The sequence below is a fragment of the Metarhizium acridum genome, assembly GCF_019434415.1.
Source record: "Metarhizium acridum strain ARSEF 324 chromosome Unknown scaffold_13, whole genome shotgun sequence".
Classification (NCBI taxonomy): Eukaryota; Fungi; Ascomycota; class Sordariomycetes; order Hypocreales; family Clavicipitaceae; genus Metarhizium; species Metarhizium acridum.
In genome coordinates this window covers 1,856,946-1,879,907 of record NW_027094016.1, presented here as the reverse complement: position 1 = coordinate 1,879,907, position 22,962 = coordinate 1,856,946, and the positions used below count along the sequence as shown (strand labels likewise).

The following is a 22,962-nucleotide window of genomic DNA, read 5'->3' as shown; positions in this document are numbered from 1 at the left end:
GCGTCTCAGCGGGGCGTCGGCGCCGTGGCAACGCCAACTGTGCTTGTTGACCAGGTCAAATCAGTCGAATCCCCCCTTTTCCAAATGCCATCAATTGATCATCTCTCTTGAAGTTGTACGGATAGCGGAAGCTTCTGATCACTGACCCCAGCATAGCTCTTTAGCTCGTGGCACTTCCCTGCACTGCCCTGCCGGTCCCTGCCGGTCCCTGTCGTCGCCTCACGCCCCTGTCTGTCCCCTTGGCGCCTCAACCCGTCCTCCAATTTTCCCGGGCAGACGAATGTGACGGAGACCAGACGCGCTGTTGGCCACAAAGACACACCCATGCAACCTGGTGCACCAAAAGGGAGCAACGCGAGAGAAGCTAGTACTACTGTTGCATGTACATCCGGCCCCTCGCCAAGGTCACGACTTGACGCCTCGACGCCCCCCAGCCGTCCCTGGTTCCAAAAGTTGTGGCTCCTCGCCGACGCAAAAGCCAGGTCTGATCATATTCTGCTTTTTCTTCGCCCATTCCGCTCTCCTTTATCAATTTTGCGCTCTCTTGTGGCCAGCTCTTCCTTCTCCTTCTACCTCTTCGCCGTGTCTCCTTTTTGTGAAACCGTCAACCGTCAACCGCCAACCGGAGCCGAAACAACAGCCACAGATACCTACTTAACTTAAGTACTTAAGTAGGATAACAGACACCATACCTCTCTGCCCCGCTGTTCGACATCCCTTCCCCCTCGCGACCGACAAAAACAAACAAACCAAAAGCCGGCGCTTCATCCGCCTCGCCTCATCTCCAACCTCAAATACGCCCTGATCCCACGCGTCCACCGAGCCGGATACACCATGACTTCCGTGTACAAGCAGTTCTTGGCTTCTCCCAGCTCCTCTCTCCTGGCCGACAAGGCCTCTCTGCACTATGTTACCACCACGACGTCCGTCTTTGGTGCTACTGAGATCATCAAGCACCTCAACACGCTCCAGAAGCAGGTCAAGGTCAAGAAGCAGGAGTTCCTGAACCTTGTCGACGGACAAACCGTCATTGTCGCCGAAGTCGACACGGCTCTGGAGTTCCAAACTAGTGGTGGCGCTTACCTTCCCGGCCTGGACGACAACTTCTTGTCTGATCGTGTTGCCCATCTGTCCATAGTGAGTTCACAGCTTTGGCTTTCATGCTTAATTGTTAGCCGGCGCCAACCTGGCTTATCACTATGGGAGAATTGGCTTCCAATTAACACTTGCCACGTCTAGATTCACATCGTAACACTTGACGAGGAAGGCAAGATTCTTCAAATTCGTCAACAATGGGACCAAGGTTCTCTACTCAAGCAGATGGAAATCATCGGCAAGACTGGCCGCAATTGGCCTATTCGGGATAGCAGAGAGCAACTCACTTTGATCCAGTCCTGCCTCAAGTCGACTGGCGCAGCCACGACGCGGCCCGAAAGTCACAACGATGTTGTGATCCGATCCCGAGCCAGTTCCAACAACGCTATGCGCGACCCCCATGCATCCCTGCAACTGTTTGGAAATCGAGAGGAGCTGGAAGCTGCTGAGTCCCAGACTGTCGTGTCACCTTATGCAGGTCACCGTAAAGGACAGCGGTCTTTTGCTGATGTGTTGGGTGACGATCCTACCGGTGAGCACTACGGAGAACACAACCATCGATCAGCTTCGCCGAGCAAGGCTGGGCAGGGCAAGAATGTTCAGCCTATGCGCATCTTTGAGGGTCAGGACCATGTCGAGGAGGAGGACGAGACGCCCAAGACCACCAAGAACAAGTTCATTAAGCCCCATCCCTCAAGGTATAGCCACTTTGACTTTGTCGATGGATCCGATCCCCAGGACAAACCCCAGTCCTGGTGTCTCATTCGAGAATCGTCCGAAATCGAAGCATGATAGCCAGTGGGATTTCCAAGACTTCACCACCCCCCAAAAAACTCAGCCTACCAAGCAGTACCGAGCACAGGATGTTCGTCACTGGGACACCGAGGCTAGCAACATGGAAGATGACTCAGCTCACCAGGTTGGGAAAGCTCGCCGCGATGCCGAAACCCATTTTGAGCTTCAGGATGACGGTGAGAAGCTGCCACACCAAGAGCGCGCAAATACTCGCCCTAGAGGTTCGATGCACAATGACGGCCTCGGCTTGTACAAGAACAAACTGTTTGATCAGGAAGGTGCTACACCTGAGCCCAAGCGTGCTCTCGGAAACATTACCAACTTAAAGGGCCGTGGCAATGACTTTGATCCCCACTTCGCCATGACTGACGAGTCGCCTGCTCCTGAGTCCTCCCGCACTCACCATATTCCAGAGGGACGGATGAAGGCTGTTAAAATGATGGACGCCAATTGGTCTTCTTACGATAAATCACCGACTGCCCAGAAGGAAAATAAGCAACGAGGCGAGGGCCGATTCTTGGAAGACAACAAGATTATTATTGCTGGTGATGGTATGGGAGGCCGAAAGGGTACCAACCGCGACTGGCTTTATGGCGGTGGTGACGATGACACCCCCAAACCTACATCACGAAAGACCAACCCCGGTGCCGCTCAAAAGAGCTTCTGGGACTTCTAAGATGCTGAAAAAAAAAATTTTTTTGTTCTCGAGAAAAGACGCCAGAAGATTACAGACATGGGATCAGGATTATCCAACAAGGTGGTCTTGTACTTCTTGTGTGAAGGTTGTACGAAGAGTTTGTGTTGGCATTGACGACTTATACGCCTATATGGCTCATGATTCATGAGAGCCTTTTCTTTACCACTCTGCTGAATTTGTTTCTTAGTTTGTTGTCTATCCCCGCTGTGTTGGACATGCACTCAATCCACAGAAATTGAGCCACTATCTGCACCCTTCAAACATATTCTACCATAATCATGTGTTTTTTTTTTCATTTGTCCCTTTTTTTATCATCATCCACCGTCTCGGGCATCATGACAGCCGTCCTGAGGATGAGGGGTATAAACTTGTATGTTTCGAGCACATAATGTACTTAACCGTATGTACAGACTATAAAGATGCTGCTGTAGCTGATGTTTGTTCTATGCAGTGCCAGTTCAAGCTTTTTCGCTTATAAATTGTATTTAACATGGGTGTCAAATCAAATCATCTTGTGCAACTTGTGGTACAAAGGTAAGCTCATCGGCCACGATGCACATAAATCACTTTCAAGTGCTTCTCGGTCATTGACTGTCTTGTTGCTGCTTCATTTATGCTTGTATCCTTGACTATATACGATCCGTGATGCATATAGCTAGTATATAATATAGTAAACAACACTTGCCGCCCATATATCATAATTTCCAACGCCACCCAGGCCAGATCCAAATGCCCAGACAAGAGATCGCTAATTCAAAAATGTACCTCCCCACCCACGTAAAAAGAAAAGAAAACGGGGTCACATGAACCTGTGCCCCCTCCTTCACAATGTCGAAGGACGTCAACACATGAACTTGTAAAACTTCTTCCATGTGGGCCACGAAGCCCTCTCCTCTTGCTCCTGAGCAATCAAAATGGGTAGATTGAAATCTCTCCTGCCGGTGTCAATATCCATGTCGCGAACCCTGACAAAGCTGGTTCGGAAGTACAGCTTGTGGAGGATGTAGAAGAGCAAGACGATGGGCACGCCCATGAACTTGAGGAAGAAGTTTTGAGCGACCTCGCCGGCGGTCATGGCCTGCCATCCGATGGGGAAGGCGCCGACCCAGAACTGGGCAATGAGGACGAGGACATTGAGGCTGAAGCCGACGTAGGAGCCGACGACGCCGACTTGGGAGTTGTACGCCATTTCGCTGAGGTGGCGGCCGCGGGAGGTCCAGGCGCGGCGGAAGCGGATGTGGCAGAAGCAAATGGACGTCCATGTGAAGACGGTGGAGAGGCCGGAGATGGCGAGGAGCCAGTCGAACACTCTGGACTGTTCCCTGAGGTCGGCTAGGAAGGCAAGGAGGCCGAGGAGGGCGGCGAGGAGGATGGCGACGAGGGGCCGGCCGCGTCTATCGACGTAGCCGAGGATAGCGGGGGCCTGTCGGAGGTTGGCGAGGGCCGCGAGGGTTCGCGAGGAGCCAAAGACGGCAGAGTTGCCGACGGACAGGACGGCGACGAGGATGACAGCGTTCATGACCGAGGGCAGGACTTCGATGCCGGCTTCTTCGATGGCGATGACAAAGGGGGATGCCTTGGCGTCGGCCTTGCTGTCGCCGCCTATGAGGCGGGGGTCGTTGTAGGGGACCAGGAGGCCGACGAGCGTCAGGGCCACGATGTAGAAGAGTGTTATTCGCCAAAAGACCTGTTTGATCGCCGTTGGGAGGGATTTGCGCGGGTTGGCTGTCTCGGCGGCTGCGAGACCCACGAGTTCGGTGCCCGTAAAGGCGAATGCTGCGGTGACGAAGACGCTGCAGAGACCCTTGAAGCCGTTGTTGAAGGCGCCCTGGGTTTTGCCAGAACTCGCCGCCAATGTAGCCTCTGTCTGGTGTTCCGCCGCAGTTGAGGACAATGCCGAGAAGACTGCAGATGCTTATGTGTTAGCCACACGTCTGACTTGCCAGGGAATGGTGTCCACAAGCCCAGAGATGGAGGAGAGTGTGTGTTGTTTTCAACTTGTGAAACTAGGCAGGGGGAGTCGTACATGAAACCGATGACGGCAATAACCTTGATGATAGAGAAGGTAAACTCGGCTTCACCGTAGCCCTTGACGCCAAAGAGGTTAATCATTAGGATTATAACAAGAAATATGCTGACGAAAACGGCCTTTGGTAGCGTCTCGCCCCAGTAACTGATTGTCAGAGACGCGGCTATAATTTCGAGTGGCAAGACGGTGAGCCATTGCACCGCGTAGCTACGGAACGGGCGTGATTAGCACGATATATCATCGACATTTGGGAGGGCAGCAAACGGGTTGCGGTGCAAACTCACTTCCAACCCATGGCAAATCCCCACGACGGGTCCAGAAAACGCGTTGCCCACGATGAGAAGGACCCGGCAATCGGAAATAACACGGCCAGTTCACCAAGAGCCTGGCAAGTGCAATAGAGCATAGTTCCAACGATGCTGAATGCGACAAGTAATGAAGCTGGACCTCCAGAATGCAAGGCGGCGCCTGAAGCGACGAAGAGACCAGTACCTATACGACGCGACCAAAGTTAGAACAACCCGTGTGCTATCAAACAGCTTTGAATAAAAATAAAAATAAACAAAAAATAAATAAAATGGGAACAAGATGGCTTTTTGCTGCGTCAAGGGTTCTGCCGTGGCGTGGACGGTCAGCGTACCTATGGAGCCTCCTATGGCAATCATCTGCAAATGTCTCCCTTTGAGCTTCCTCGCCAATCCGGTATTTGCGGACTCGAGCGCCGCCAGGCGCAAGTCGTAGTAATGATTCCCATATCGACGTTGGCTAGCATGGCTGTTGACCTGACCGAGGTGGTCGCTCGGGAAGAACGAAAGGCTAGTATCTCTCTTGAAGCCATCGAGGAAGCGTTGAAAGCGGGGCGACGGTCGGTCGTCGTAGTATTCTGGCTCGCGCATGCTGTGGGAACTGCCGTGCGTAAATGACTCTTCTTTGATTTTGGAATTATGGACAGTGTTCAGCTCGATATCTCGCGGCGGTGCCATCCTCAATGGTGCGGTTGGAATCTGCGTTTGGCGCGACGCAGGCTCGGCGGCGGGATGACGAGACCAACCAGCCCGCCAGGGACGGCAGAGTCGATATTGAGGTTGGCAGATACGTCGAATGTTCGCTGTTTAAAGACCGCAACGGCACGGCGACTATGCGGACATGATGCCGAAATGGCAGCTTATCATCATCGAGACTCGAAGCTGGCTCCGCCAGCTCACCATAGTCAAGCCCTCGGCAGCTTGACAACGCTCGGCGGTCAATATCAGAGTGGTCAACGAACGGCCAAGGTCACAGCTGCTGGCGCCAATGGCACATGTCGCCAACCTTGGAGGTGCAATATGCGTAGATGACTGCGGGAGCAGAAGAGCTGTTGGATGTGAGAGTGGCGGATAGCTGTTGGGGAGAGATGGGCAGCAGGCCGGTTGAATACGTTAAATGGCGTCTCCCAACTAATCTGCTGGCGATGTGTTTACAATTTAGCGTCGGAAGGAAGCCTTGTCTGCCAAATGTCAAAGAAATAGTCGGGTTGTGTGTGGGGGTGCGGTGGATCAAGCCTCCTCCGTCTGTTTGCTGTGCTGGTGTAGTTCTTCGCCACGTTTGTCCACATCCAGACATTCAAGGATGGATGTCCAAGGATGGGCGCCAACACATGTCACTGGTGGTTCAGGTCCAGGTTGCCAGGTTTAGCAGGCCGGCGGGCTGATATCGTGCCAGCTGCCCCTCAAGGATGGACCGACGCCGAGCGAGCGCTAGCTCGATGTCCCGAATGTAACATGCAACGGCGACGTGCGGAGCAGGCTGGTTCCGAAGGTAACTTGACGTTGCATTCAACTTGTTCTTGTTCACCAGAGTATTCGGGGTACTTTATCTATTTCACCCTTGGCTTACTGCACCTGTTCTATAATACTTTTGACCGAGTACGGAGTAAACAGCATTGGAACATTGTATAGCGACTTGGCGTTTGTCGTGATGACGGCGCGCGCCTGTTGCAACGGTGTCCGCAGTAACCCGACGCCACCCAGCCCCAGTCCCTCATTCAATCACTCAAATCACTCAATCGCACAGACTTCCGTCCTCTGCCCTGCTAGGCGCTGAGGTCTTGGCAACGCGGAGTGAGCCCCCGGTTGCAACAACGGGTACCTACCACAAACTACAAAGTCCCGAAACCCTCCCTTCCAAGTTGTAGTGTACGGAGCAAGTACCGACAAAACTTCTTGTGGTCAAGTGTTATCGGGACTTGCGAGCCATACCAATATTTGCAGTTCCCAGGACCTTTGGTGGCTGAACCCGGCTGACGCCACTCCTGAACAGCGTTGGGAGCCGTGGTGGCAGGACCAAGTGCCAGCGCCAGGATTAGCCATTCCGTAGTAGGTAGTTGGTGTTATATCTTCAGACCACAAAGAAAGAAGGGGAGTACCACCGCGCCATTTCAGCGCACGGAAAAAGAAGCATTGCAGCTGCCGCCCAGATATTGAAATACAGTAGCAAACACGCCCGACACTCTACTTGGCTTCGTGATATCAGTGAGCCCACGGTACATTTCTTTACTTCATTACAAAGATAGACTTGTAGTTTAACAGCGAAATAACATGTACATATATGACAGAGATGACAGCTCTCTAGTCAGTTAAAGCTGAACACTACCACCGCCGTGAGATGCAAACAGATGCCAGTTAAACTCCACCGCCCGGGCGGGTTTATGCAGATACAGTCCCCGTCTTCCCAACAATATTGCCATTGGCATCCCGAGGTTTGCGCTTCCATCCAGTTGAGAAGAGCCTGCCCAAGTCGAATCGAGGGAACGGATGTGCCTCGGTGTTGATGACGACCTTGTCCAGGGGTAACAAGTCGTTCGGCGAGAATAGGAGGTACAGGTATTTCAAGGTTTCAGCCTGCAGATAGATGGTCAACAATCTCTTCCGAGTCAGATGCAGCATACATCCATGGCACGTCTAGACTTACCAGCCAGAAACTTTCCATATTGTCCTTGGTCACGGGTGGAATCGTATTGGCATTGCTTAAACTTGTAAAGCCGCCCTCGTCCTCAACAGCTGTGTAGTTGACAAACGACTCAAACATCTCCCACCCCCATTCACGGTATCGGACATCACCCGTGATTCTCCACATGTAAAACAGGCTCTCCACAGTCTCTGGTCGTTGCAAATTGTGTACGTCGTTCGGCTGGACCTGGAAGTCTTGTCGCCAGGTGGCTTGAGGGTCAGTATCAAACTCGGCTGGCGGGTGATGAGGCGCCGATTCTGGCAGAGGCGGATCCGCGATTTTGAAGTATGTAATCTCGGCCGCCAGTCCCGTGGCCATGACCTTGTACATGCCCCAGCAGGTCTGCATCAACTCCCGAGCGAGTTTCATTTCGTCTTCCTTCTTCTTATTCCACGAAGGAAGCTTGCGCGCCTCCGCTTCCGTAAGTCCCCCGGTAGCACCTAGGGCTATAGTTCCAGGCATGAAGCACACAAGGTGGTCCATCTTGGGTGACAGGTAGCCGTCTAATCCACTTGGTCGTTCCCCGATGATGGTATAACCAGTCGGTTCCGTGTACGTGATGAGGTGCTTGCGAACACCTTCGAGAGCTTCGTCCCACATTTGTTCGTATACCGGTTCCTGCTTGTTCGTCTGAAGGTACTGCTTGATCAGGTACTCATAATACGAATCACCCCGGCTTCCCAGGCGAATATTCGAGCCTCGAAACTCTCCAGTTGTTGCGTAGAGGTAGATGGGGACCAGACCAGCCTTGGGGTTGTTATTGTCAACGACTTCCATAACCTTTTCGGCCTTTTCCCAGAAGTTGGTTTCGCCGGTCAGCTTTGCAAGGTATTTAAATTCGAGTTGAACAGTGGTTGCTTCAGCAGTGGAAGAGGCGCCGCCATCTGCATGAGAGGGAAGACCTTGCATCTTGCCAAGGTTTACACTAGCATAAGGAACGCCAGATTCGGACTCGAATGCAGCCATCAGTCGGTCAGCCAAATCTTTGGCCTTTTCCAGGTAAAGGTCCTCGCCCGGATTCCCGTGGTCATCGTCCTTCACAGGTGCCAGGTTAGGGTATTCGTTGGAAATGTAGTGAGCGGACAAGAGACCGCCGAGCATGCGTATCGTAGTTTCAAACGTATTGACATCCTGGTCTTGGTCCCAAGTCAATGATTTCGACAGCCATTCGCGAGCATGTTCTACTCGGGATGTCAAGTTCATCAACATCATCGTGTCGAGTGAATCAATTATAATCCAACCCAATCCTTTGGGGGCCATATTCTTCCCAGTCTTCGAAACTGGGTGATACTCGTCATAGCCTGAAGAAAAAGAAGATGCAGTTAGCAAATACAGCAGCGCATAGACGAAAAATCGAGGGGAATCGGTAGAATCTTACCCCAGGCATAGCGCGAATACGTATCCCAGCTTAACTCGAACGCTTCGACAACACTCTGCCGTCTCGCGTCCCAGTTAGCAGCCTTGTTGATCCTGGACATGCCCAACCATGCCCATGTAGATTTCGACGTCGAGGACTGCTTCCCGTCATTGCTGCCAAAGAATCCAGTCAACCAGAGAAACGTCAACGAAGCAAGCGCAATTGTGCTTAGTACTCGTTTTCTTCGCCACCATCGCTTCCTCCCGTGCCCGTACGGCTTATCTTTATACATGGGCAACGAATCGTCGTCGAAGTAATGTGACACCTTCCTCTGGACGCCGTTTATAAAACCATGCGGCGCATCCCCTTTGCTTCGTGATAGCGCTGCCCAGGCTCTGTCCTCTAGGTCTCGATGCGGAGCTCCAAAGTTGGGAACATTCTTTGGGATATGGAACGACATGTCGAGGGCCGCTGCGCCGACATGCGCTGCTGTCGTCGTTATGTGTTGGACTGTTTGGAAGGCTGTGGCTTTAAAGGCGTTCTTGCGGTGGATGTCAAAAGGATCGCGGATCATTGGGCCGGCTGGCTCATCTCGTGCAGCGCAGAAGCCACGCTCTCGCCGTGAGGATCTGGACCGCAAGCAAGCTCTAGAGCCAAAGCTTGTGCGATTTGTGCTGTCGAGAACGGCTCATTCGACGATGCGAGAGTATATTGTCCTCCACAATGGCGACACGTTGCAGTTTACGGAGTAATCGTGCTGAACGACTAAATGCAAGTCGACGGGCGACGACGGAGGACCCAGCCAGCGGGGGGGGTCCCCTAGAAATCGACAGAGAGTGTAGCACGGTGACCCGGCCATTGCTCGCCTACCTGACCTGTGACCTGACCCAGACCATTTCTCGTTAACTAGTTGGTGGTTGCATGTGGGCCACTCTTCTCCCGAGGTCGCCCCTCTGGCATAAGGTTTAGTTAGTGCCTGTGGACTGATCCCATGGCCCCGACTTATTTGCTCTTCACTCTCGTGGCATCTCAAATGCAGCTATGTCTTCAATTTAGTACCTGACAGGCCATAGGAAAGGGACCAGGAAGGTGGAGGATAACCTAGTTGACAGATATTTGGTCTAGACGCGCGCTATTTGCTCAAAGCACAGGACTGCTCCTCGCCCTGCTCGACTCTCTATCCAAAGTTGGCCCTCATTCTTGATAAAGGAGGCAATCGAACCCTTCCTCTCAGACATGGATATTCAAAACTACCCATTTCTCAACCCAGAGGAATTCGCAGAAGCTTGTCATCATCTTGACAGACAATACTGCCGTGCAACCCTAGGGCCATTGAGAAAGCGATGGAAGCTCAAAGTGTGCACAGCTCTCGACCTGGCTTTTTCCACCGAGGGGGGGTATACTACATATATTCAAATTGTTCGTCCACTAGAGATACCGGACGACCTTGATTTGCATTTGGACGGCTTTACAATATCCCCGTCTTCTCCCACAATCTATGACATTCCGACAGCAGACGATAAGATGATTGACGATGAATCGGACGAGGTATGTGGCTGTTACTATTGGTATGTAGCTGTAATATCATATGCTCACGGTTATGCTAGGCCGCCATCGTAAAACCAACGTCTCAAGCCGCAGAGACCGTGACTTATGAAATTCATCTTCATCCCACATATAGGGTTCCATGCCTTTGGTTTAGTCTCCATGGTCTTCCCTCACATGAGCCTGCCTTCAATATTGACACCGTATTCCGTCGTCTCGTCCCCGATGAGTACAAGGAGGGCCTCCGAGGGCTTGGGGGAATTGGCGGTATCTCCGCAGATGTGAGTTTTTCGAATACTTAAAGTCTTTGATTGGACTCATTAGACTCATACATGTTGTTCGCTATAGCATCACCCTGTAACAGGAGTCCCCGCCTTCTTTGTTCATCCATGCTTGCTTGGAGATGCCATATCGAACTTCAAGTGCTCCAGACAGGACTACTTGATGGTTTGGCTCGGCTTAGTTGGAGGGTGTGTAGGCCTGTGGATACCCAAAGAAATGGCATTTCAATGAAACATCCGGCTGTCTTTAACGAGACACTGTGTTGTAGGCTTACAATATTGTTCGTCTGAGGCCCCTGAAGCTCATTCGTCGTCACTGTCCTCCTCCATTGCCACGTCGCTTTCGCTCTCCTCGCCTTCGTCCTCGTCTTCTCGTCCTCGCTTTTGACCGCGGCTTTCTGGCGTACCCGCGTCATTCATGACATGGTCAACAGCAGCAGGTGGTTTTGCAGGAGCAACGGATCCCGGTGGTGGCGCGTTGAAAATGCTTTGCTGAAGTTGTGTTTGTTCGACCACTGCGGCCCCCGATGCGCTGGGCATCTTGAAAGTTCCATCTAACTTGGAAACAAAGTGCGACTTCGACTTGGCATATTGAATCTTCTAAGCATTGGATCTCATGTCAGTGTCTGGTTTCTCAAAGGAATACGAATGGCACTCACAAGCTGCCGGCCTAAAAATTCTTGTCCCTCCAAAGACCTCATAGCCTGAGTAGCTGTTTGCACATCCCGGTAGACAATATGTGCTTGCCCTCGCATGGACATCGTTTTCAGAGCAACGACATCTAGAACCGGCCCGTACGTCGAAAAGAGAAGGTAAAGGGCAGTTCGAAGATCGGCTTTTTGGATTTTTGAAGACGGAAGATTCGTTACATACAGCCTAAAAAGGTCAGATAGAGGCTTGAGGGGTGCAATGACCGTATGCACTCACGTCTGGTTGGGGGGGATGGGCTGAACTTTGGCCGGCAGGGAAGCGTTCGGCACCAAACCTCGAGTAGGGACGGCTGTGGCCATGGTGACTCAATGGCTGTGGGTCTCTGATTGAAATATGCGTGCACAATGATTTTTCATATATCCTCGTGGGATCTGGTCGTTCACGGCGGTCGAAGGTGCAAGAAATAGTGCTGGAAAACTTAAGTTTTCGTCGATGTTGCGGTATTCTGCGACCAGCTAGGTGTGGTCCGAGCTCCACCTAGTAGGTACGTACCCTCACCATACGTAAGACGTCCTCGCAGAATCAGGACCCCGCCGTCATCGTCAAGTTCAACCTTTACTTTTGCGACTGTATTTCCTTGACCTGCGGTAGTAGAGAGCTACTCCTATCGCCAAAGACAACTCACCACTATGGCGGCTCCTGAGGTTCATCACTTGTTCCATAACCCCATTGCGGACCACTCGTTCTCGGCTGACCATGGCACGCTGGCTGTGGCCCGAGACTCGTATGTCGAGCTGTACGGCAGAGTGGGAAACGCATTCAAGCTCAAGGATGAGCTGAAGGGCCACGATAAGACGGTCACTAGTGTAGACATCGCTCCTCATAGCGGTCGCATTGTTACCTGCTCTCAGGGCAAGAACTCTACCTAGCATCTTGCATTTGTATTTCCAGCTAACAGAGGATAGACCGAAACGCGTTGGTTTGGGAGCCATCTCCCACAGGGTACAAACCTACTCTCGTGCTTCTCCGAATCAGTCGAGCCGCTACTTTTGTTCGATGGTCCCCGTCTGAAACCAAGTTCGCCGTTGGGTCCGGTGACCGGGTCATCGCCATCTGCTACTTCGAAGAGGAGAATGACTGGTGGGTATCCAAGCACCTGAAGAAGCCCATTCGCAGCACCATAACGAGTGTTGCGTGGCACCCAAACTCGGTGCTCCTTGCCGCCGGTTCAACCGATGCCCATGCCAGAGTCTTCTCTAGCTTTATCAAAGGGGTCGACGCGAAACCTGAACCCAGTGTCTGGGGTGAGAGACTTCCTTTCAACACCGTTTGCGGAGAGTTCTTGAACAACTCTGCTGGTTGGGTTCACTCTGTTGCCTTCTCCCCAAGCGGTGACAGCCTTGCTTTTGCCGCTCACGACAGTAGTGTTACTGTTGTCTATCCCTCTGGCCCTGAACAGCCGCCCCGCGCCATTCTCACCGTCTCGACACAGCTTTTGCCATTCAAGAGCTTGATCTGGAAGAACGAAGATGAAATAATCGCAGCCGGTTACGACTGCGAGGCTTTCCGCTTCAAGGGTGGCGAATCAGGCTGGCAGCTTGCGGGTCCCGTTGAGCCCAAGGGTCGTGATGCCGGAGCTCAGCGTGAGGAGTCTGCTCTCAACATGTTCAGACAGATGGACCTCAAGGGCAAAGTCAAGGATGATACGCAGCTGAAAACCATCCACCAGAACACGGTTACTACCCTCCGTCCGTTTGAGTCTTCTGGTGGCCAAGTCACCAAGTTCAGTTGTGCGTATATCCCATCGCATGTGACATGACTCTTCCCTCATCACTGTATCCAAACAGCTAACAATTACTACAGCAAGCGGTGTCGATGGACGTATCGTGATTTGGAATGCCTAAAAATAGACGCATATAGGAGCTAGACTATGTCTTGTAAATAAGGATTAACAGTCACTGGCTCATGTCCCGTTAGCTGTAGAGAACTATGCAACGCAAACAGACAATATCTAGGCAATTGGACCCCAATACTTGTCACGACTACTGATGATGAACTTTTTATACTATAGACCAGGTTGATATACTTTTACAGTTTTGATTTGCTCTGGCTGGACCTAGCTACATGTTATCTACCTCAACGCACGCTTAAGGGAGAGCAATAGCCTCGATCTCGACATCAACGTTCTTGGGGAGGGTCTTGACGGCGACGCAACTGCGGGCGGGCTTGTGAGCGAACCATTTCTCGTAGACAGAGTTCATCTCCTATTGTGACGGGTCAGCTCCAAATCACAACCAAGTAGAACAGGTAGATAGAAATGAGATACGTACGGCGAAGTGGGCCATATCAGAGATGAAGATGTTGCACTTGACGACCTTGGCGATAGAAGAACCAGCCTCCTTCAGGACGGCCTCGAGGTTCTGGCAGCACTGCTTAGTCTGGTCTGTGATGGAGCCCTCAACCAAGGTGCCCTCAGCAGTGAGGGGAATCTGGCCGGAGCAGTAGATGGCCGAAGGGGTCTTGATGGCCTGGGACTACGTGGGGAAAGCTTCGTTAGTATTCGCGCAAGCGCGTGGTGTGTTTCTTGTTTTTTTCACCCCCATTAAAGGGCCAGGACTCACGTAAGGGCCGACAGCTAAATTTCGTAGGAGCTTATCAGTACAATCGGAGCCGGATCGGAGGAGGGACAGAGCACACAGCTCTCTGGAATACTTACGGAAAGGGGCGTCCTTGGTGAAAACAATCTGTTGGTCCGCCATTGTTGATTTTGCACGAAAATGAACTGGGATTGGTGTGAACTTTGATCCTGCTACTACCGCCCGTCGAGCAGATATGGTGATGCTCGCAATGGAGGATCGCGGGGCAAGCCGAGCAACGATCGACGACATACCTATAGAGAATAACGAGAGCCGTTGTGCGTAAGTCAAGTTGGTTCTCTTTTGACAGGGGCTGATGTATCCTACAGAATGAGCGTTTCAAAAGCGAAAAGGGCGCGCGATGGAGGACGGGGGATGGGGGTTTACAAATAGTACAGCTCAAGTAACTACTATCTCAGCAGACTGGAGGAGGCATCTGGGAGCTCCTGCTGTCTCCGACACCCGGCGTCCTTCACCCCGCGGCGGGGCAGCAAAAGCTGGCGGGTTTTGGCGGCCTAGCTGATCAATTGGTGTCTAGTGGCAGATGGTCCACATGTGCGCAGCTTGGGCCAGCCTGGACGTGGACAAAGGTAATTTGTTACGTACAATGTACGTGGTGTTTACTCGATATGGCGGGGTCAATGGTGGTTCGCGAACTAGGACGACGGTCTTCGGAGCGCACCGGAGAGTCGGATAGTTTGGTGCTGAGTGTGGAATGTGGCACGGGACATGACGAATGCTGCCCATGGCTATCCGGGTGTCTAGATTGGTGAAAATAACAGAAATGTTTCCCGGTGGCATCACTTTGAAAAGATATTATAAGGCTCCTGATCCGAAGCATCCAAGAATTCCAATTTCAGAGGCAGCAACTGGCTCAGCTGCTGCAACACTTTGGCATGGAGGGTACCTAAGGAGACGGTTTTTTTTTTCAGCGTTGAGGCGAATAACTGTTTCTTAATATCTACCAATCCCATCTTACATGTATTCAATAGCTGCATCTTTCTATCTTGGACTCGACTTGGAATGCCGCGAATCAACTTGGAACGTGTCGCCCACCCCAAGAGGAACTATCCACGTTGGCAACACGAAGCAACGGGAACTGCAGTATGCAGGGGCAAAGACAAACGTCATTAGCGTTTACTACTAGTCCCATTGTAACTCTCATCGATATTTGGCCAGGGTGTTCCAAAGATACGTAACGTAACTAACTGATCGTCAAGGAAGGGCTGAACAGGAGACACTCCATACTGACCGGGGGCGCACTTGTCTGGCTGGGGCTGCTGGACTCGGCCACATTGACACGTTTGTGTCGTAAATTGTCTCCTTGCTCCAGCTTCATCATTCGTTTCCTGGCAAGGAGGGAGGCCAACCCTTTTTGCATCTCCAACTCAAGCCTTCAACACACATATTTGCGTGTCTTGATTTGGCGGTTCTGTTCTTTCAGTTCGTTTCTCCTTGTCCTTTTTGTATCTTATTCCTTTTTTTTCTTCTGCATCTTGGGCATCAAGCCTCCCTGCCGTTTTGTGAGTCGCCAGTCCCTGAATCCCAACGCGATCGCAAATGACGAGAAAAATCATCGCACCACATCCCCCCTTGTATCCCGTCTACTCATTCATCGAGTCTCGCCGCTGACCGCGCAAATTTTTGGACTATAGAATCATGGCCCGCAGCCAAACACCGCAAGGCAGCTTGCGGCAGAGAAACGTTGGCTTCAAAAAGGCCGACTCAAACACCTCCGCCGTTGACGTAGAGCTCGACAAGCTTGCCAAAGCCTCAATTAAGAAGAATGCATCCAATTGCGAGCGCGATCACTGGGCGGCCTTCTCCTTGACCACCATTCTGGCTTTTGTCACCAGATTCTGGGGAATTAGCCACCCCAATGAGGTGGTGTTTGATGAAGTCCACTTTGGCAAGGTGGGTGCTTACAACGGCCGAAAGAATCGTCAATCATACTTCCTCTTCCTTTGCTAATCCATCGCAACGCAGTTCGCCTCATACTACCTTGAACGAACCTACTTCTTCGATGTGCATCCTCCCTTTGCCAAGCTTTTGTTTGCCTTCATGGGCTGGCTGGTGGGCTACGACGGTCACTTCCACTTCGAAAACATTGGTGACTCCTACATTGACAACAAAGTGCCTTATGTGGCATTCCGAGCTCTCCCTGCCATCTTGGGCGCCTTGACCGTGTCTGTTACGTATCTCATCATGTGGGAGTCGGGTTATAGCGTTCCTGCTTGCATCATTGCCGCTGGTCTTGTTCTATTTGACAACGCCCACATTGGCCAGACTCGACTGATCCTTCTTGATGCTACTTTGGTCCTGGCTATGGCATGCAGTCTGCTTTTCTACATCAAGTTTTACAAGCTTCGTCACGAGCCGTTCAGTCGCAAGTGGTGGAAATGGCTCATCCTGACCGGCTTTGCCCTGTCCTGCGATATGTCCACCAAGTATGTCGGTACCTTCGCCTTTGTCACCATTGGTGCCGCGGTTATCATTGATCTCTGGGATCTGCTGGACATCAAGCGCCCGGGAGGCGCCATCAGCCTTCCTCAGTTTGGAAAGCACTTTGCTGCTCGAGCTGTTGGCCTCATTGTCCTTCCATTCCTGTTTTATTTGTTCTGGTTCCAGGTCCACTTTGCCGTATTGTCTCGCTCCGGTCCCGGGGATGATTTCATGTCGCCCGAATTCCAGGAAACATTGAGTGACAATGTCATGTTGGCGAACGCGGTCGACATTCAGTACTACGACACCATCACGATCAAACACAAGGAGACCAAGGCGTTCCTGCACAGTCATCCCGACCAGTACCCCTTGCGCTACGACGATGGCCGTGTTTCCAGCCAGGGTCAACAGGTTACTGGCTACCCCCATAATGATACTAACAACTACTGGCAGATTCTTCCCGCTAGCGACGACAAGCAAATGGGTCGCAAGGTCAAGAACAATGAATTGATTCGGTTGAGACACGTTGGCACTGACACGATTCTCCTGTCACACGACGTAGCGTCTCCCTACTATCCTACCAACCAGGAGTTCACCACTGTTTCTCAGGAAGATGCCTACGGCAGTCGCGTCAACGACACCTTGTTCGAGATTCGGATTGAGAACGGCAAGAACGGCCAGGAGTTCAAGACCATTGCTAGCTACTTCAAACTCATTCACTTCCCCAGCAAAGTCGCCATGTGGACTCACACCAAGCCTCTGCCTGAATGGGGTTCCCACCAGCAGGAAATCAACGGCAATAAGCAGATCGCCCCCAGCTCGAACATCTGGTTGGTTGATGATATTACGTCTCTGGCTGCCGACGATGCCCGACGGGAGAAGCCCGAGCGCAAAGTCAAGACTTTGCCCTTCCTGCGCAAGTGGTTTGAGCTGCAGCGAGCTATGTTCTACCACAACAGCAAGCTGACCAGCAGTCACCCTTACGCCAGCCATCCTTACCAGTGGCCATTCCTGTTGCGCGGCGTCAGTTTCTGGACCCAGAACGACACGCGCCAGCAGATCTATTTCCTTGGAAACCCAATTGGCTGGTGGCTTGCAAGTAGCTTGTTGGCTGTCTACATTGGAATTGTTCTCGCTGATCAGATCTCTCTGCGCCGAGGCATCGATGCATTGGACCACCGTAAGTAATTTTCCTTCCTCAGCGGCGTAATGACTGGGGCGCAAGACGCTAATGTGGACGTCAGGTACGCGTTCCCGCTTATACAATTCTACTGGCTTCTTCTGGGTTGCATGGGCCACCCATTACTTTCCGTTCTTTGTGATGGGCCGCCAGCTCTTCCTACACCACTATTTACCTGCTCATCTTGCCTCGTGCCTGGTCGCCGGTGCACTCATCGAGTTTGTTTTCAGTGCAGAACCAGTTGACGAGACCAGAGGCCCCAGGGAGAGCCCCAGGAAGCACCTCACGGCGCGCGAGAGATTCGCCGGCCAGAGCATGATGGGAGCTTGGATTGCCTGCGGCGTGGTACTGACCATTGTCATTGCCGGCTGGTGGTTCTTCCTCCCATTGACGTATGGTTACCCCGGTTTGTCTGTTGAGCAGGTTGTTCGAAGGAAGTGGCTGGGCTACGACTTGCACTTTGCCAAATAAGTTGCGGACGATAGTGCATCCCATAAGGGAATTGCAGCGAAAATGGAACCATGTGCTTGTGCATGTGTCTCTCGGGTAGTAATGAATGTGAGTGGAAATAGTGGCTACAAAGTAAAGGGTGTAAAGAAAGGGATTTACTGGGTGCTGGAAGTCAGCAAAATGGGCGGTACTCGGTAGTTGTAAAACTAAAACTAACAATTGATCAAAGATATCTACGTATACATAGGTAGATATCAACATGCAACTCATCAAAGCAAATACACGATCCGCGAAGAGCCGCACATGCGTAGTATATTTGAGAAGTGGATGCGTCGCCGCATCCTTGTATTCTGGGTTCCAACAGCACCGAGTCTTCATCGAGCAACCACCAGACTCCACATTACACCAGACCCATGTACCTGCTAGGTACCTATACTTAGTTATTATTAGTAGGTATCTTGCCAAGCACCTCGACACGCCGGCTGGCGGCTGGGGCGTGTCGAAGACGTCAAGGTCTGGTCACCCCTGCGCCGACATTCTGGACACATGCAAGCCGGACGTCTGGAGTGTAACCTCAAAGCAATCAGATCCGTTATTATACACGCAGACTTTGCCCCAAGCTCCCAAATCCCATTGCTGGACCTCAACTGAGGCTTGTAGTCTCTGCGCCATGATCATTGAGGATTCCAGCTTGTAACGTCATCAGCGAGCGGTCGGAGAGGGTCATGGTGCTTCCCCAATCCACCACGCAGCTATACAGGGCGAGCAATCATGGTTCTCACCCCAGCTAACCGCCTGTACATCCGCCGCATCCTCCGCCTGCGTGTTACCCGGGTAGCAGTATGCCTGTTCCTACTCTTCAACTTTATCGACGTGCTCCGTATCCATCACAACCTCAGTCACGGCGATGTGCAACGTCGATCCAACCCCCCTGGCCCTGGGCCGTCGCGGCCGCACGAGCGAATCTATATTGCCAGCATGCACTTCAACAATGGCGCCATCCTGAAGAGCCATTGGAACGACGCCGTCATTGGGTTGACAGAGACATTTGGTCCCAAGAATGTGTTTGTCAGTATATTCGAAAGCGGCAGCTGGGACGACAGCAAGGAGGTTCTGCGGGAGCTGGATCGCGATCTAGAAAGAAGAGGTGTCCCGCACCGCGTGGAGGTGTCTGATGTGACCCATCAGGACGAGTTGGACAGTGCGGACAAGGGCGACGGTTGGATTGATACGCCGAGAAAGAAGAAGGAATTGCGCCGCATCCCGTACCTGTCAAGATTGAGGAATAAGACAATCAAGGATCTGCTGCATCTTCATAAGCAGGGTGTTGAGTTTGACAAGGTGCTGTTTCTCAACGACGTGGTATTCACGGTGAGATATAGAGATTGTGTCCCTGAGCACATTTGGGGAATGCTGGATGGCTAACTTTTATGGTTGCCAGGTGGAAGATGTACTGACATTGATGGACACGAATGGAGGTGAGTATGCAGCAGCTTGCTCGTTGGATTTTGCGAGACCCCCCTTGTACTATGATACCTTTGCGCTTCGGGATATCGAGGGCCACGGACATGTGATGCAGACCTGGCCGTATTTTAAAGCGAGGACGTCGAGAAACGCCCTCGTAAGCAATTTGGACGCCGTGCCTGTCGCTAGCTGTTGGAATGGCATTGGTGCGTCTCAATACCCGTCCGTTCGGACCAGAAGGGGGGAAAGCCGCCGAGTTTCACGAAAGCTGACACTCGTATGCAGTCGTTATGCCCGCCGAGCCATTCGTCTCCTCAACCAAGCTCCGCTTCCGTGGCGTCCCCGACTCCCTAGCGAATTACCACCTAGAAGGCTCCGAATGTTGCCTCATACACGCCGACAATCCTCTCTCCAGAACACTCGGCGTCTATCTCAACCCCAAAGTGAGAGTTGGCTATAATCCCGAGGCATACGTTGCTACACACCCAGCCGGATCGTGGGTATCCGCGTGGGGGATATGCACTGGAATGTGGAAAAACAGGTTAAAACGCTGGACATCAATTACATTGGAAGGGGTGGTTGTACGATCAAGGGTTAGGCATTGGGAAAAAGAAAAGAGCGGGAATCGCGAGCCCGGCGTGTTTTGTTTAATCAATGAGATGCAGGTTCTAGCCCATAACGGATGGGCGCATGTATGACAAGCTTGGGACGATCAAAATTTTTGGTGCCATTTTTGATGATAAGCTTCTGCAAAGAAAACATGGGTGAGTTGTATGAAGGATAAGGAATGCGTAGCTCAAGATGCATGTATGACTTCGTCAGTCAAGCGCCAGCTGGGATCCAACGCCAATCCGGAGTCTTCCCTGCTGCGGAGAGGGAAAAATTGGCTCACAGTTGCGTCTTGACCCTCCAAGTAAATATCAATTCCTCCAGATTCATATCTGAGTATTCCATTCTTCCCCAAAACGTATCGATATCCATGTGTCCAGCTGACAGTCATGGCAACCTGGCAGTTGCCAGTGACCAATACCAGATCCGGCTCCAAGTATCAAACGACCTCGAATCCAAACCATCACCAAGTCCATCCTTCTTCAACAACACATTCTGGCTGTCCCTCCTCAAACCTTGTCGCCTTCAGACCCCATAATTGACCCAAACATGGAGTTACTTAACAGAAGCCAACTTCTCCACCAATTCCATGTTCTTTCAGGAGGGGAACAATATATCACGCGCAAGCTCCATCTCGACTGCCAAATGGAGAAGGGTGTTTTCTCAACCAGTCTCTAATTTCGAGGTCCTCTAAATCCCTACACGGCTTAGCTCCGCGAGTTGACCGCCGGCGGAGATGTAGACGTGGTAAAGGAAAAGGCAGAGGTCGAGAGCGTTGGCCGTCTTCTTCAGAGGTGTCTGATTCCCACGGATCATGCGAGGGTTCTTGGGCGTTTGGGGAATCCATGATTCGTTAAGGAGGTGCTTGACTTCTTGGGGTTGCTGAGTGTGACTATGACGTACAATGGGCATCATTTGTGTTTTTTCATGGGACTGAACAACTAGATTTCACTATTGTTCGGGATTTGATCATTATGAATCCTCTGGAAACGTGTTCGAGGGTTATGTAGATGATGATATATGGTGATTTGTCATGGCTGCGGCTTTGTTCATGACGACTTCACTTTGAGAACACAGTCCTGGCTGACTTCATTCGTTGATCTGTTGCAATACACTCATGGGTTTTGTTTAAGAACCAATATATGATAAGATCAGAAGCTGATTGATTGTCGTGTGGTCACGCAAAATGCCGGAACTTGCGGCACCGATGAATCATTTCAAAAAAAAAAAAAAAAAAAAAAAAAAAAAAAAGCCAACAAAACACCAACACACCGAATTCCACACAAACACATCACTGGTAAATAACGCCCTGCTACCTGCATCCCTAAACCTTCTCAGTGACGTAAACATAAAGAATTTAACTAACCTTCACGTTCCCATTTCCCTCGCTCTCCGCCGCTGAATCCCACTCTCTCTCAAACAAGACCCTCGTTTTGCTCCTTAACTGATTCTTTGTAATGTAATCGAACATAGCGTTCATCTCCTCTCTTCCAAGATAAACATGTCCCTTACCAGGTTCTTTATCCAGAGCCTCAATCCGAAAGACTTGTAGATGTCGTGCCTCGAGTATCCCACGAAACGAGTGGACTGATTCGATCCATGACCGACTGGCAGGGTACGTCATGCCCCTCTGTTGGATGACTTTTTTCATAAAGAGTTCCTGGCGGGGGTGATTCTCGTGGAGAATGTCAACAATGAGTCGGCCTCCGCGACGAAGATACCCAGCCCATTGGGAAACAACACGGCCGGGATCGTCGAATAATACAAACGCATTGGAGCAAATAATAACATCATACGCGCCCTTTTCAAGATGCTCGCAGGACTCAAGATCTGTGACATCATGCTGGACGAGAACCAGCCGGCGGGATAGAATCTCATCGGTAGCCTGCTTTTTGCGAAACACGTCAAGCATTGCCGGGGCTGCGTCCAAGGCTGTCACCAGGCCATTGTCACCGACTAGTGGGCACGCAATAACAGCTTCGAGGCCGGTGCCGCAGGCAAGGACTAACACACGGTCACCGGGTTGAATGTCAATGAGCTTCACGAACCGGGTGGTGTATTGTGGGTGCCAGGAGTTGTCGTTGTCTCTTGCGCGGGTTTGATATGACTTTTGGGCTTGTTCAAAACGTGAGAATTGTTTGGGCGTCATTATTGGTCTGCTCTGTGTTTGAAGCAAGGCCGCGAAAGCCCATGCAAGTCATTGTCGTGAGTTCGCGGTGGTTTTACAAACTACAACAGCCCCCAAGAGGTGCTCAAGAGGTGCTCAAGCCCTGTGCAGTCTGCCATGAAGTGCCGGTGACTCCTACGGCGACGGCATTAACGTGGGCTTCGGATCGGTTCTGCATATACGCTTTGTCCGTCCGACATGAAAGGCCATCTGAGAATCATATAGCAGAGACTGAGGCTTAAGCACAATCATTACAGAATCTTCGCAATTGCTTGCTATGTAGAAGAACGACCGATGTAATGAATGCGTGTGCCGTTGTCCAGCAAAGTGATTCAACACTTGACGAAACACGGGAAGCACGGAGCTCGCAAGCCGGTTCAAAAATCACGCCAATCACCTACATGAGGCAAATGAAGGCACCGAAATGATGACAGCCAGCCCCGTAGGTCTGATGCGCCATGATGTGCTTTGTTTGGACACGGCGAAAAAACATTTCGTCCTACTCCCAGTTTGGGTACAAGAGATGGCGAAATCGGTCTGGTAGAGAAAGTGATTTGCACTTTCAACGCGTCTGCT

The 22,962-nt window shown here is 51.5% G+C and overlaps 12 protein-coding genes across 13 annotated transcripts; 6 read left to right on the top strand and 6 right to left on the bottom strand.

Annotated features, from left to right (window-relative positions):
* Positions 1–834: 834 nt before the first annotated feature.
* Positions 835–1,887, top strand: J3458_003186 (uncharacterized protein; the record flags this gene model as incomplete). The annotated part of the gene is made up of 2 exons (XM_007811224.2): positions 835–1,137; positions 1,240–1,887. The coding sequence occupies 2 exons, from the start codon at positions 835–837 to the stop codon at positions 1,885–1,887; spliced, it is 951 nt and encodes a 316-aa protein (XP_007809415.2).
* Positions 1,888–1,990: 103 nt separating this feature from the next.
* On the top strand, positions 1,991–2,566 carry J3458_003185 (uncharacterized protein; the record flags this gene model as incomplete). Its single annotated transcript, XM_066117628.1, has 1 exon — positions 1,991–2,566. One exon carries the CDS (start codon positions 1,991–1,993, stop codon positions 2,564–2,566), a length of 576 nt encoding a protein of 191 aa, XP_065977415.1.
* An 862-nt stretch (positions 2,567–3,428) lies between these two features.
* J3458_003184 (uncharacterized protein) lies at positions 3,429–5,599 on the bottom strand (the record flags this gene model as incomplete). The annotated part of the gene is made up of 4 exons (XM_066117627.1): positions 3,429–4,492; positions 4,621–4,823; positions 4,901–5,108; positions 5,257–5,599. The coding sequence occupies 4 exons, from the start codon at positions 5,597–5,599 to the stop codon at positions 3,429–3,431; spliced, it is 1,818 nt and encodes a 605-aa protein (XP_065977414.1).
* A 1,166-nt stretch (positions 5,600–6,765) lies between these two features.
* MNS1_1 (mannosyl-oligosaccharide alpha-1,2-mannosidase) lies at positions 6,766–9,709 on the bottom strand. Its single transcript, XM_007811222.2, has 3 exons — positions 8,983–9,709; positions 7,566–8,905; positions 6,766–7,495 (listed from the first exon to the last, which is right to left on the bottom strand). Exons 1-3 carry the CDS (start codon positions 9,533–9,535, stop codon positions 7,301–7,303), a joined length of 2,088 nt encoding a protein of 695 aa, XP_007809413.2. The 5' UTR covers positions 9,536–9,709; the 3' UTR covers positions 6,766–7,300.
* A 233-nt stretch (positions 9,710–9,942) lies between these two features.
* Positions 9,943–11,091, top strand: J3458_003182 (uncharacterized protein). Its single transcript, XM_066117626.1, has 2 exons — positions 9,943–10,787; positions 10,855–11,091. The coding sequence occupies exon 1, from the start codon at positions 10,198–10,200 to the stop codon at positions 10,579–10,581; it is 384 nt and encodes a 127-aa protein (XP_065977413.1). The 5' UTR covers positions 9,943–10,197; the 3' UTR covers positions 10,582–10,787; positions 10,855–11,091.
* Positions 10,354–11,901, bottom strand: J3458_003181 (uncharacterized protein). Its single transcript, XM_066117625.1, has 3 exons — positions 11,715–11,901; positions 11,447–11,663; positions 10,354–11,387 (listed from the first exon to the last, which is right to left on the bottom strand). The coding sequence occupies exons 1-3, from the start codon at positions 11,795–11,797 to the stop codon at positions 11,091–11,093; spliced, it is 597 nt and encodes a 198-aa protein (XP_065977412.1). The 5' UTR covers positions 11,798–11,901; the 3' UTR covers positions 10,354–11,090.
* A 226-nt stretch (positions 11,902–12,127) lies between these two features.
* arc1_1 (ARP2/3 actin-organizing complex subunit Sop2) lies at positions 12,128–13,342 on the top strand (the record flags this gene model as incomplete). Its single annotated transcript, XM_066117624.1, has 3 exons — positions 12,128–12,350; positions 12,404–13,228; positions 13,302–13,342. 3 exons carry the CDS (start codon positions 12,128–12,130, stop codon positions 13,340–13,342), a joined length of 1,089 nt encoding a protein of 362 aa, XP_065977411.1.
* A 243-nt stretch (positions 13,343–13,585) lies between these two features.
* J3458_003179 (uncharacterized protein) lies at positions 13,586–14,197 on the bottom strand (the record flags this gene model as incomplete). The annotated part of the gene is made up of 3 exons (XM_007811218.1): positions 13,586–13,702; positions 13,769–13,972; positions 14,060–14,197. The coding sequence occupies 3 exons, from the start codon at positions 14,195–14,197 to the stop codon at positions 13,586–13,588; spliced, it is 459 nt and encodes a 152-aa protein (XP_007809409.1).
* Positions 14,198–15,146: 949 nt separating this feature from the next.
* PMT4_1 (Dolichyl-phosphate-mannose--protein mannosyltransferase 4) lies at positions 15,147–18,422 on the top strand. Its single transcript, XM_007811217.2, has 4 exons — positions 15,147–15,597; positions 15,730–15,988; positions 16,061–17,696; positions 17,761–18,422. The coding sequence occupies exons 2-4, from the start codon at positions 15,734–15,736 to the stop codon at positions 18,165–18,167; spliced, it is 2,298 nt and encodes a 765-aa protein (XP_007809408.2). The 5' UTR covers positions 15,147–15,597; positions 15,730–15,733; the 3' UTR covers positions 18,168–18,422.
* A 259-nt stretch (positions 18,423–18,681) lies between these two features.
* On the top strand, positions 18,682–20,339 carry J3458_003177 (uncharacterized protein). 2 transcript variants are annotated; one of them, XM_066117622.1, is made up of 3 exons: positions 18,682–19,517; positions 19,588–19,816; positions 19,896–20,339. In XM_066117622.1, exons 1-3 carry the CDS (start codon positions 18,918–18,920, stop codon positions 20,306–20,308), a joined length of 1,242 nt encoding a protein of 413 aa, XP_065977409.1. In that variant the 5' UTR covers positions 18,682–18,917; the 3' UTR covers positions 20,309–20,339. The 2 variants fall into 2 exon arrangements, with proteins under 2 accessions (XP_065977409.1, XP_065977410.1); XM_066117623.1 differs by having other exon boundaries at positions 19,588–20,339.
* A 570-nt stretch (positions 20,340–20,909) lies between these two features.
* J3458_003176 (uncharacterized protein) lies at positions 20,910–21,134 on the bottom strand (the record flags this gene model as incomplete). The annotated part of the gene is made up of 1 exon (XM_066117621.1): positions 20,910–21,134. The coding sequence occupies one exon, from the start codon at positions 21,132–21,134 to the stop codon at positions 20,910–20,912; it is 225 nt and encodes a 74-aa protein (XP_065977408.1).
* Positions 21,135–21,576: 442 nt separating this feature from the next.
* On the bottom strand, positions 21,577–22,368 carry J3458_003175 (uncharacterized protein; the record flags this gene model as incomplete). Its single annotated transcript, XM_007811215.2, has 1 exon — positions 21,577–22,368. The coding sequence occupies one exon, from the start codon at positions 22,366–22,368 to the stop codon at positions 21,577–21,579; it is 792 nt and encodes a 263-aa protein (XP_007809406.1).
* Positions 22,369–22,962: the final 594 nt, after the last annotated feature.